We start from the raw sequence: 14009 nt of genomic DNA on the forward strand, positions 1-14009 counted from the left end.
GTTTCTATCCAAACCCTTTGGAGGAATTTTTCCAAATTAGTAATTCTAAAACATATCCGAAGCTGAGACCAATCCAATAAACAAATTACAAATTATGTGCTCTGAACCAAGACCCATATTTTTTGTCATAAATCAGGAGCAAAACCATTAACCCTGCCTAGGGCATCTAAAAACTTCCTCAAAATGATTCCAAGTAACATCAAACCAATTTCCGTTCAATCTTATATGAGTCTAGTTTTAGAATCTATAAGCCATTAATTCTTACAATGCATAAATCATTCTACAAGGACCAATTGTGTCCTGTAACTTCAATGGAGATCCATAAAAACCAGTCTTCACTAAAATGAACATAACTTACACAAATTTGAATGAAAATAACTCAAACCAATTGGAAATAAACCCTGGCTCACAGATCTTTCCAATGAATATAAATGGAGTTCTTGGTTCATTCAAATGTGATCATTCCAAACATTTCAATCTGACTATAGTTGGGCATTCTCAAATCTACAATTTACAAGCTTTGCCAAAACTTGCATAACTTCTTCATTTCTGCATAAAATAAATCCAAATCAAAGACAAAAGAAAGGTTATTCACTACTTTATCCAAATATACAAAATTTACATAGTTTCCAAGCTGTACATAGCCGTACAAGACATGGAACCAACAGTAAAACTTAAAATGCAATCAAAATAACAATTTAGAATATTACCAAATTTCTTTCAAATGTATCTCTTTCTTTCATTAATGCTTTGGTTCGACCATACATCCATTTTTATAGATTTTGTGGTTGGTTATAACTTCCAAACCACCTTTTAAACCATCTCCTTACATTCTTTTAATAATTATGCAACTATGACAACATTTTATGCACTTTATTCATTTTTGCATTACAACTTTCATACAAACCCTACCTAGACCAAAATTATGACTCAAATGACTTTATATGGATACCAATAGATCCATTCACTTATGAAATAAACATTTTGACATTATTTATCATATTAAGACCTCCTCTTACAATTTTGACAACTTATTACAAATGGCTTCTCTAGCCTTTATATCTTGACTCAAAAGACTCAAATATATAATAAATGGATCACATTAATTCAACATATGACTTAATGACTCTAGACCTCTTTGTTCTATTTAAATTTAGGTGCCTCTGCACCAGAGAACCTTTATAATCATGATTATTATTATTTCTAATGGATTTGAGCGATTGCCTAACCTTCCATCGGGCCTTTTATTTTTTTCAAATTTTCTTTTCATATACTATAACCGATGGAGTTTGGTTATTGTTGATGAGTCGATGGAAATTGAATTCTTTATGGAACCGATGCCTTGCTATGTGTCCACTACCTTGGCCTTTCTTGTAACCGAGCATGCATATGCGAACTCTTTTATATATCTCTTGCCATAACTTGCTAGCATTCTTCTTCTTCCAATTTTTGAAACTCTACGATCTATTTGATTCTTACAACATTTGACATAAGCCATATACAACAAGTGCAACAGTTAGTATAGTGTGCAAGTCCCATAGTCTTTAAGAGCCAGGCGTTGCAATATCATACTTGTCAAGTCGTTCCTAGCATCCATTTTGGTAGACTTTCTTTTCCATATACTAGATAGGGATAGAGTGGTAGTGCTCATTTTTTAAGCAAGTTATGCATTACATTATTCCTTCATTTATATTATATCAGAACAATCGAATTCATGATATCATAGATGTGAACTTCTTACGTTGTCAATGTATTACTACATGTAATCTGCTAGACATATATTACTTACAGAATTTTGTTTATGATGTGATGTTTCAAAGCTCTGAAGTACTTACTACACATATTGATAAAATACGCTGAGTTATCTAGAGGTGTTGGCAATATGCCTCTGAGATAAGTACAACATTTGATGCCATGATAAAAATTCTATACAATGATTTGGTTTCAAACATGCAAATTGACAGTGGAACTAAAATTACTGAAGGAATCTCCTAGGAAGCACCCAGATAGATCAAAATGGTCAAGATAAAAGGGTGGGAGGAGAGAACATCTATGCATGAAGAAGATGAAATCATTAACGAATGTATATAAATATATAACATCATTTATTAACTGAGTCAGTTCATGGTTGTCCATATACAACTCTTGTTTTCAAGTCCAGTGGTGGGTGATCAGGCATAATTAATAGCCCACTGAAATCCTTGGCCAAGGTAGGTTAGTGGCATGCTTGTCATTGCGATCGCTAGAGGTCAGAGTACTAGCTGACAGAGGGTAGGTTGGTGGAGGATATCCACAACCCTATCTATTGTCTAGTCGACACTCTAACAGTGAGATGGGCAGGACCATGGTGACCGAAGCCTAACTTTGGGGTAGAGAGGGCCTTTCTTGGATGAGATTGTATGGGGATAAATAAAGGTCCATGGTTGGGAGGTAAAGCCCATGGAAATGCTTCTCCTCTCCCTCCGATGCCGAGGCTTGCTCAACACAGTAACCGTTATCTCCTTCATATTTGGTACTTGATTCTTTTGTATTTTCATTTATCATTTTGGCATATTATTATGAAGACATGTTACTTAAGTTTATTATTTCCCATGTTATCATTTGAAAAGGTTTTTATTAGAAGTGGAAAGGAAATAGATATGGAAGTTATAACTGTAGTGAATCAAATTAGTTCGTTACTAATTTCTTTAATTATGAATTGCAATATTTGAATTAGTTCGTTAATCCCTCTTTCATATGAAGTAGCTCTTATGATTGCCACTTTGTTATTCTATTATGAATATAGATGCATCTTAAAATATAGTTTTAAATGGCTACAAGAGAATAGCTTGTTAAATAGACCAGCTTTTTATAATCACCGCCTTATTATAATCAAGTTTCTTGTGTGAGAAGAGATCCCACTAACTAGGAGGATCTAGGAGTGGCTACTTAAATGAGTTTAAGGGGCACAACCTCATAGAGGTTGGAGGCAATGCCTCTAGTGGGATTGAGGGGTATCACCTGTCATGGGGGCTTTATGTAACACATTCTTTTCTTGTAACCAAATTAAACTATCAATTCAAGATACATCTATATTCATAACATAATGACAAAGTGACAGTTATAACAACTAGTACATATGAAATTTTTTTAACGAACTTATTCTGATATTGCAATTCATTTTAAAGATAAACAATAACGAACTAATCTAAGTTCACTTGAAATACAGTTATAACTACCATAAGTATTTTATTTCCATTCCTAATACAATCTTTCGAATGATAGCACAAAAAAATAGCACAACCAAGTTTCATGATTACATAATAATATGTCAAATGATAAACAAAAATACAAAAACGAATCAAGTATCAGATATGAAGTAGATGATGGTTACTATGTTGGGAAAGCCTCGGCATGTGGCTGAGATAAGAAGCATTGCCATGGGCTTAGCCTCCTAACCACAGACCTTTAATTATCTCCACACAATCTCATTTGAGAAAGACCCTCTCTACCTCGAGATTAGGCTTGGGGCACTACGGTCCTGCCACCTAAGCAATCTAGAATTAGAGTGTTGACTAAACATCAGACGAGGTTGTGGATATCCTCCATCAACCTATCTTTTGCCTACTAGCACTCTGACCTCCAGTGATCATAGTGATAAACATGCCACTAACCTACCTTGACCAAGGATTTCAGTGGGCTATTAATTATGCCTGATCACCCACCGCTCAACTTGACAACAAGAGAGTTATATATTGGACAATCATGAGCTGACTCAAGTATTTAAAACTGTTATATATTACTAATCCATCTTGTTTTTGCTATTGAAAGGATGCTCTCTCCTCCCACCTTTTATCTCGACCACGTTGGCCCTTATTGGTGCTTTCCTAGGAGATCCTTGGAGTAAAGTTTCACAACTGTTTCCAGTTGCATTTCTGATATCATATTCATATACAGAATTATTACCATGGCATTAGGTGTTGTACTTACCTCAGAGGCATGTTGCCAACACCTTTGTATAAGCCAACACACTTAGATGATATGTGTAGTAAAAGTATTTCAGTGCTTCGAATTATCATATTATACAAATAAATTGTAAGAAATATATGCATGGCTGATTGCTTGCAGTATGATATTGAACAACATATGAAGTTTAAATCTATGATAATATCATTTGATCTTTCTGCTGTAGCACAAAGGAATAAGTGAAATGCATAACGTTATTGTACTCCTAGAAAGAAATACATAGCCTTGTATAGGTGTGAGTCGCAATCCTCATCATGTAGATATATTTGAAAATCTGAAAGGAGTTGGATGCTATATGATTTTGAAAATCTGAAAAACGATGAATGCTTGACTCATAAAAGATATGGGAGCTTGACTCATAAAGGTTATGGTGAGAAAGATATAAAATAGTTTGCTAAGTGCATGCTTGGTTACAAGCAAGGTTGAGGAGGTGGACACATAGCTAGGCATCGGTTCCAAAAAGAAATATAATTCCATTGAGTCAAATAATTTAACTCCATTGGTTCAACTATTTGAAAAAGAAACATTTGAGAAATATAAGCCTCACGAGAAGGATAGCTAATCACCCAAAATAAAACAAATGAGCCTTTTTGCCATGGAACAATAATAATGATAATGGTTCTCCCTCCCAAATGTCTTTTTAAAAAATATATTGGCATCATGGTACCTATGCCACCTTTATTTGTACGTACACATATACATACATGTGCGTAAACTTAATCATTTATTTCTTTTGTACCATTATATTGTTTTATGCACATATATGTACATGTATGTGCAAGTATAGGTATCCTGATATCATGGTATCAATTTATAAAGCATATTGCGAGGCTGAACAATAATCTCAGATAAAAAGGTAACAACTTGTCTTATTAATTTCATGCTTAATGTTTTTCTTTATTTGATAAGTGTTATGAACTGACTGGTTAGCTCATAGTAGTCCAGGGTACACTCTTGCTTGCCCTTAGCCAAGATAGTTAGAATCCATACTTGATGGCCTGCCAGTGGACTTTTTGTTGCCCCAACCTTGTTGAAACTAGAGCCTAGAAATCCATAAAAATAACCAGACATAAGAAAGAGATAAAAACTGAAATAAAGAATACCAGAAATATCCTGGGAAAACCCTTCGAGAATGAAGGGAAAAACCCAACCACAAAACACAAAAATATCTTTATTGATAATGAATTGTTCAAGTGTACAATGGTTATCGCATGATGCGAATATATAACGATAGAAGAGACTCTTCATATTCTAACCAAAGATCTCTTGAGTTTCTCATAACTCCTATAATTAAATATGACTCTTCGAATATTCATGCCTCAATGCATGTGAATGACACATGTCATTTACATTTATAATATTACAAATTAAACTTTAAGTGTCCTTTTCAGCTGAAGATGACAATAACTGTAATAACGTTCATATTTCCAGAGATAAAGATCTCTATCGCAGCTACCATCTTCAACACTCCCTCTTAGCCAAAGAGAAATCTTTAACTGAACAATCACACAAGACTGCAACCAAAATGTTAATGATAAAATCTCATGAAACAATCAATCATATTCATGGAATCACTCAACATGAAATCCTCTAACAATCAATCATATTCATGGAATTATTCAACATGAAAACCAGTAACAATTAATCACATTCATGGAATTACTCAACATGAAAAGATTTGCAAGACTCACAGCTAAGCCTTTGTTCACAGGCTCTCTCAACGTGAACTGTCATGGAATCTCTCAACATGACATCCAATTCCCATCACGGAATCTCTCAACATGATGTTCACTATCGCATAGTGAAAGAATTTTCATAGCTGATCTTACAATCTCATTTATTCACACAGGAAAAAAGACAATAACAAAGTAAGACTTGATTCCATTTCAGTCTCAAATTTCATAAATACCACAAGCATCACAAGCATTTATGAGAGTGATGGGGATTCCATAAGTACTCCCTCTTAATTATGAAGCCTCCCTTTGAAGCTAAAATCTCTCTCTCAAGCTCAACATCTCCCTCTGGAGCTATATTCCTTATCTTGTTACATCCTGCAAGTAACCAAGAGATATTAATAAAATCAATTTATCATAAAGAAATATATATACACTATGACAACATAAAATTGCAAGATACTATGCCACTGCTCAATATTCCAACTTTGTATGCTCATGTAATTATCCCATGTGCAGACTATAAATTCTCAAACAGCTTTGTCTATGAAATATATATGTTTGCCTGAAGGTATATCAAATGAACACATCCAATACATAAGGATGAAGACTACAGGAATTTGATCTACCATCGTGAATATCATAATTTTCTAGCCAAAGGAATACATTAGACAATCTGTATAACTCCAACAAAAGATGAATGATAAACACTGTTCTAAAAAAGTTTCCAGCCAAAAACTTTCTTATCAATTAGAATGTGCCATGCAAGCACGCACGAGAGATTAATAAATATTAATGACTTATAATATCAACTCTAAAATGTTATGCACTATTCCTAGTCAAATTAATACTTATCTCTTTCGAATAACCCCTCCTTACTAGAATGACCTATAGTTTGGCCAAGATCAAAGCACCATGAATCGCAGTAGCAACGTCCTTGCTGCATTTGACGCCTAGCTCGACATGGCCATTGCAGTCACCAACAACAACAAAAACCTTGAATCGTGTCCTCCTCTCGATTGCTTCTGCACAGGTGTGATTTTCATGACTTTGTCCTTCAGTTGGAGATCCATTGCTTCCACGATCTGGTGTTCCTTCACGAGGAGAGAGAACAAGTAGATCTGTTCAAGAGACTTGATTTTTTTCCTCCTTTACAAGTCGGCCTAGCTTGGTGATAGGCACCCATTTTTCTTCCCCGTCTCATTGTGGTCTGCAACCACGATAGTCACCTTGCCCTCGGTCACTACGGCCTCTCTCGCTGCGCTCAAATCCACATTCAAATCTGCCTCTTTCCGCCATGATTTCATAGACGAAGCAGCTCAAGTTTTTCGTTTACGAAATCATCAATGCTGGTGATCGACGAACCCTTGCATGCTGTTCTGTCCACAGATACCCACCGCTCAGAGACCACAATCTTTGCAGTATCTCTTAGTTGCCTTGCCCTTTTCTGCAGCTCACTTTCCAAGTTGCCGTCCATGAACGACCTTACAATCTTCTCCACCTTACTCTCTTGCAATTCTCCATCCATGCCCCTGCATATCTCAACGCTCATGCCGACTTCCTCCTCCAAAAGCTTAGAATTAAAAAACTAGTCCACTACCTTGGCTCAGGCTCTCAAGTGTAGAATTCCACCCGCAATGGCTCAGAAATCCGCTGGTCGAGGAATGGAAAAGGATAAGCAGTTGCGGCGCCCAACCCATTAGAAGCAGCCCCTGTTTCGACTCCTCCATTCTCCACTCGGATCCCTTGGGAAGAAAATTGGTGGATCTGTCCATTTAGAATTTTGCATAAATCTTCTCATTTAAGAATTACATGTAAATCTTGCTGTCAAAAAATCATCTTTAAATCTTCCTCATGCGCTCTATTTTGGAGATGTTTCTAAATTTTTCATTCAAGAATTGCTTGCAAATCCTTTACTGCATGCATTCTATTTAAAACTTGTTTCTAAATCTTTCATTCAAAAATTGCCTGTAAATCTTCTCAATACATTCTATATATGGAAGAGACACAGACACCTTCAATCAATAATACAAAGAGATGATGCCAAGAACAAATACTTTTGAATAAGTATTATCGAATGCCCGACCAACATTAAAAATGCATGTTAATAATACACGTTAATAACACACGAAGAAAAAGATGTGAAATAAAATATCACTGGAATGGTGAAAGATCTCATACTTAACGGCTATGGCAAGCTTACAAATAGCTCGAGCTGTCAAAGAAAAAGTAACGCCCACAATGCATAAAAAATTGGCCAGAAAGAATGAGAATGATCACCAAAACGAAGAAAAGAATCAAGACTCTTGATCCAAACCAGACAAAAAAAAATCGAGGTTGCACGATGATAAGAAGACCTCCGATTAAAGCACATACAAGACCAGAAATCTTATACTGAGATCATACTTAAATCGTACAAACCAATAAAAAAAAAAAACCTATTCAAGGCTGCACAGGAAACAATTACAAAAGCACTCGCAAGAGAAGACTAGATACGGGTTCGAAATGAATATAATATTTGATGTTCATCGAGTAAAAAAAAATGTTCAGCTCTAATACCATGTTGAAACTAGAGCCCAGAAATCCATGAAAATAACCAGACATAAGAAAGAGACAAAAATTGAAATAGAGAATACCAGAAATATCCTGGGAAAACCCTTCGAGAATGAAGGGAAAAACCCAACCACACAACACAAAAATATCTTTATTGATAATGAAATGTTCAAGTGTACAATGGTTATCGCATGATGCGAATATATAACAATAGAAGAGACTTCATATTCTAACCAAAGATCTCTTGAGTTTCTCATAACTCCTATAATTAAATATGACTCTTCGAATATTCATGCCTCAATGCATGTGAATGACACGTCATTTACATTTATAATATTACAAATTAAACTTTAATTGTCCTTTTCAGCTGAAGATGACAATAACGGTAATAGCATTCATATTTCCAGAGATAAAGATCTCTATCGCAGCTACCATCTTCAACAAACCCTAGCTTTCGTTTTGGCCATACTTCCCCACCTTCGCCGCGTTCTGCAAACAAGAAGAATTTCCACAATAATAACATATTCCTCAATATAAATCAAGGTTACTATAATCAAAAATCATTTTTATAATCATCATAATGCCTAACCACCATTTCAAACAAGCAACTAACTTTTCCAAACTTCTTAAAACAATAAATATTCATTTTCAATTAAAATTTTAACGATAAACTAACATGTCATGTTCACAAGAATTAAAATGAACAACCATATTTCCATATCACATGAATTACACAATGGCTATATGATTATTTTAAATTGGGAAAAAATTTGGGATGTAACATTTGATGACAATGCTCCTAGCAGGGTTAAGGCTCATTAAGGCTTTTCAAACCACAAAAATCTTTGTGGTGTACACCATTTTCACAATTTTATCATGTAATTTGAAGTTAACTATTTGAAGGTCTTTTTACGATAATTTTTAAATTTGGATAGTTCTTGTGTTCCCTTTTGTTTGCCTAGGAATAGCTTGAATTCACCCAAGTTCTCATCCAAGTACCTTGGTTGATCCTATGACCACTTTGTCGCAAGATGCATACTTGCACCCCCTTGCTAGAAGATTGGGAACCTAGAGGTGCGTAAATGATGACCTAGGTAGAAACTATCATTAGTTTAATTTCTACAAGTTTAGATTTTGTTCACAGGTTTATATTTTGCTTAGAAAATCTGGGGAGGGCAAGCATTGGCTATTATTTCTTTTGTGCTAAATTAAAAGAATCAAAGTATTAAACGATATTACTAGTATCTTAACCAACAATTGAGAAAACAATGCATTTTCAGTTGTGCTAAGAAGAGCCTACAACCATATATGTTAGAGATTTGCTTCATGTGCAAACAACTTGCATTATCTACTTGTCAGATAATTTTTTTAAAGAATAGACTTTTAATAGCCTAAACGGAATATCACATACATCAGTTTTTTGTTATGCAAGATAACTTTTTGTTCCTTTCAAAATATGAAAACTCTCCTAACAACATCAAATGTAGCTCAAATTTGATCCTCCTCCTTAATAAGATAATGTATAATGATAAAATTGTAAAATATAGCATATTACTTTTAACTTTTAAGCATAGTTTAAAATAACTGCGAAATATTGCAAAAACCGCGATATATCGTAAGCTACACTACCAAACGAAATTAATGCACCATATATCGGTGCCGGTAAATTGAAAAAACTCGCCGCATTTTTTGGGGTTTAAATCATGCTAAAAACAAAATAACGGCAAAACATTTCGTTGACTGTGAGTGTGTGGTCAACATGAAAACGTGTTAGGTTAAAGTTTTAGGTATTTTAACCTGATACTTCCGTTTTAACATTTTGCCTTCATTCCAACTGCAGTGACTACGTTTTTTGTCTTGCCTACATTCCAATTGCAACGGCGACGACTGCATTTTGCGAATTCCCTTCGTGTTCTGAGTCTTGACGAGGAGGGTAGACGGCTACGTTTTTTAAATTGCAAATTATTCTTGCAACGCCAAGTCTTTGCATCTACAATCCACATCTGAGTAGTCGGCTCTCTGCAACCGACGACTTCCACAAGCGACGATTTCTATATTTTATTTTATAAAAATTTGCATATTTAAATATGATTCAATTTAATAATTTTAATTAATACATTTTTGCATTTGTTCAAATTAATTTATTTTGTTTTGGGAAAAAATAAATTTTAAATTTTAAAATACTATAATACAGTATAGACTATTTAAAAAAAATTAAATTTAAAATATATAAATTATATTAAATGTAAAATTGTTTAAGACTTTAAGTTTTAAAATTTAAATGTAATAAATATAAACTTAAAGTATTTAATGTAAATTTAAAATATAGTAAATTTAAAGTAATTTTAATTTTAATTTACTTATTTTAAATATACAATAATACTGTTTTATTATCATTTTTAATTTTTTACTATTTAGAAACTGTTTATGAATTACTGTTTAACTTAAAACTTTGAATGATATAGGGTGGATATCTGAAATTATTATGTATTCTACAAATTTGGTATGTATGTATGTGTTTTTAAGAATATTTTAAGAAATTTTATATTTTTAAATGTTCGATAAAAGTGCCGATTTATTGCCGATTTTTTTGCCGAGTTTTTGCCGATTCCGAGTTTTTCAAAATTTTTTGGCTAGCCAAGTTATTGCCGATATCGAGTTTTTAAACTATGCTTTTAAGAATACTAGTTCCTGAGAACTAGTTATAATAGAAGTCATAAAAATTTGTGAATTCGATAATATGACTGTTACTGAAAGCCGGTTTGAATTAAATTTTGGGTGTGTACTCATTTGAATGCTACAGCCTTGATATTTGGAGAGGATTGATGGAATCCTCAATATGAATTGGGTCCATTCCGAAAAGCAATCTAAGGATGGAATAGTCAAAGATGGAAGAATTACTTTGAAATATCATAGAGGAATGATGTTTGGCAAATAAGTTGCAAAGAAATGGAGGGGTAATCCATTGATGCCACTATCTGCCCTAATATGAATTATTGACACCAAACACACCTTTAAAACATAAAAATGACAATAGCAAATCTGTGCCCCGAGAAAACTTTAGGTATTCCAAACCCTGGATTTAAAATATAAATCATTGCATGCTATTAAAAATTGCAGAAAAATGTGATGCATGATTTAAACATGATTTGAATGTGTTTAGACAATCAGTCAACAACAATTGCCCCTGTTTTTAAAAAAAAGATTTTGCATGTCAAAACATTCTCACCAGTACTGATCTGCTATTTTAATGATTAATTGAGTCTTTTGACAATTTATGTTTCTATGGTTTCATTGTTTTGTGAAAACTCCATGGATAGCTATGTTTAGCTCACTGCTGTTTTCATTTAGAGTTCTATTATTAATTGTCCATAACAAAGTCAGCTATAGGTGATACCTTTTAAGTTTTTATCCTTGTTAGTTTTTATTATTCAAGGATAATTGCTTTTAACAGTTGCCTGCCAGCTATATATATTTTTATTAAAAGAGAAGGTACAAATTGGTTTGCAGAAATGGTTTCTCTTGTAAAAAAATTATATTATTTGAAGATGTATTCAGTCCAGTTGTTTTTTCCTAGGACTGTTTATATAATGGATGGCCTAGCATATTTGTTTTTCCTTGTTCAGAATTCATTTCACTCCATCTAATGGTGATTCCATATAATTATATGTGCATTTGCAGGAGTCTTGCATTCCAAAATTTTGCACTGGTTCAACCGGCAGGACACAATCTATTCAAGTCAACATCATTTTTGTCAAAAAGAGTGGCTTGCAAAAAACTTGTATAACTTTGCAGATAGCTTTGTGAATCCTCAGAAACACAATCTAATTGTTCCTGCAAATGATGAGGAAGTGGATGCTTGGTATGTTGAAGCTAAGAGATGGGCACGATTAATCTGCCTTGGACTATTAGAAGTGTGTCAGTTTTCAAAAATACTTCTGGTAAGATTCTAGTCAATGTATGTGTTCACTTATAGTGTGAGTTTGAAGAGATGGGTTGCTTTTCAGTTGTAATAACTTTTTTTTATTGTACTTGACAGATTGTACTGTTTCTGAAGGCTGCTTAGATAAACTTTTAAGAGTTGAATGAATGATTGTTCATGAGATGACATTTATGAGATTTGACATGATTCGTTTGTTCTTTATACCAGTGTTCTTTATAAAAGTAGTTGAAACTTGTTACGGCATGGTCTTGATGAGTTGTTAGTGGTTGTTATGCTGAAGATACTTAATGTTCCCTGTTAAGTAAGTTTCTTCCTTTATTCTGGGGTGGAGTAAGTAGTTTCTGAAAGAATATTGCAACTAGTTAATGACTTTAAAAGACAGATATGTAAAGGCATTTGTTGTTTTGCAAGTAAACGCTATAGCTTACTGTTATGATATATGCATTGGCTTCGCCTATTTCTGGTGATGTTTCTGTACCAAATCAGACATTGGTGCCAGAAATTAGCAATTTGTATTTTCATCATATTTAGTGCCTATCTATTGATAGGAATGCATGACTTTAATTTCATGCATACTAATATTTATAGATAATAATGCATAAGACATATTTAGGACGAATGTAGATATCCCTTGATAGGAGTATATGTTTCTGTCATGCACAGACCAGTGGTGATGTTCCTAATACACAGCAATCAATGAATTTAGATGAAAAAGAAGAGGATGGTGAAGGACTAGATTCCCAATTCTGCAAATACAAAATTGATTGAAAGACAGTTTTAAATGTGGCCAAACAACAGCACAATTTCTAATAAGAAGGGTCCCAAGTTTTCATGCTTGAGCTTGTAATTACTCTGCTGTTCGTGTGTCAAAATGCATCAATTTCTTTCTTAATCTAATGGGCGTAGAAACTCTGCAAATTCATTGATAAATCTTCAGTAACATCCTGCATGTTCTATGCCTAACAGTTACCCTGCTTGCCAAATATTGTTTTGTCTAGGTAATTTGCTAATCACCTTGTTAGGTTTAGTTTTTATTCCAGCAATACATATGAAAGGTCATGACTGTTTCCCATTCAATACCAATGATTGAGAGCTCTTGAATTTCAAATATTTTTTCTTCCAACACAAACACATGCATCAGGCTAATGCTCATAAATGATAATCTCCTTGTCCATGAATATACCAAATTCAAATAGTCTTGCTTTCCAACACGAACACATACATCTGGCTAATGCTCATAAACATTCATCCTGTTGTCCATGAATACACCAATCATCTAAAAGGTCTTAAAATCCTTTAATGGATATTTCCTTAGAAAGAAGCAAAATTGTTTCTCAGACTACAGCTGGACTATACTTAGCAATTGCCAATAACCATTGTGGCTTGCTATTTGTGCTACTTCCTCGAAACTTTTATCTGGCAATTGTTTTGGGAGCTACTTACTTTTCCCGGTGTTGAATGGTGTGCTTGGTTCTACCGTTTTCCCATCTCAGTGCAAGTTGTGATTGAATAGAGTTATGCTTGAGTACATATTTGTACTCTGCTTCATTGGGTAATCATTGCTGTGCTTGGTACAAAAGAATCAGTATTTGTCCTTATTTTTAATATGAAATGGCTCACTGCTGCTGTAGTAACAAAAGGTTTCTGGCTTCTGCTAACCGTTTCTCTTTTCAGAACAGGATAATGGAAAAAATATGGCCAGTGTAAAAATGTAGGAAAATCTTATTATCTTTCTCGTATATATGGTTTTGTATCATCATTTCATGTGAATTATATTGCTCTTAGTTTGCATATAATATTGCTGTCATATTTTCAATACATCATCTTTCATGTGG

At 33.8% G+C, this 14009-nt stretch overlaps 1 protein-coding gene and 1 pseudogene across 9 annotated transcripts in view; one reads left to right on the plus strand and one right to left on the minus strand.

Moving 5' to 3' along the window:
- The window catches only part of LOC149557071 (tRNA/rRNA methyltransferase (SpoU) family protein), a 332528-nt gene that overhangs the window by 126118 nt on the left and 192401 nt on the right, over positions 1–14009 (plus strand). For all 9 annotated transcript variants that reach the window (XR_016364835.1, XR_016364836.1, XM_089831747.1 and 6 more), the window contains one exon: positions 11913–12172. Coding sequence is in view for 7 of the 9 variants with exons in the window: in XM_089831747.1 (XP_089687873.1) it covers positions 11913–12172 (260 nt within the window). In the remaining 2 variants the exon portion in view is untranslated. The remainder of the gene's footprint in view (positions 1–11912; positions 12173–14009) is intronic.
- On the minus strand, positions 6567–6977 carry LOC149557072 (small ribosomal subunit protein uS5w pseudogene; annotated as a pseudogene).

This window comes from Cupressus sempervirens, chromosome 5 (genome assembly GCF_028749045.1).
Source record: "Cupressus sempervirens isolate cs-2001-9-10 chromosome 5, ASM2874904v1, whole genome shotgun sequence".
NCBI lineage: Eukaryota > Viridiplantae > Streptophyta > Pinopsida > Cupressales > Cupressaceae > Cupressus > Cupressus sempervirens.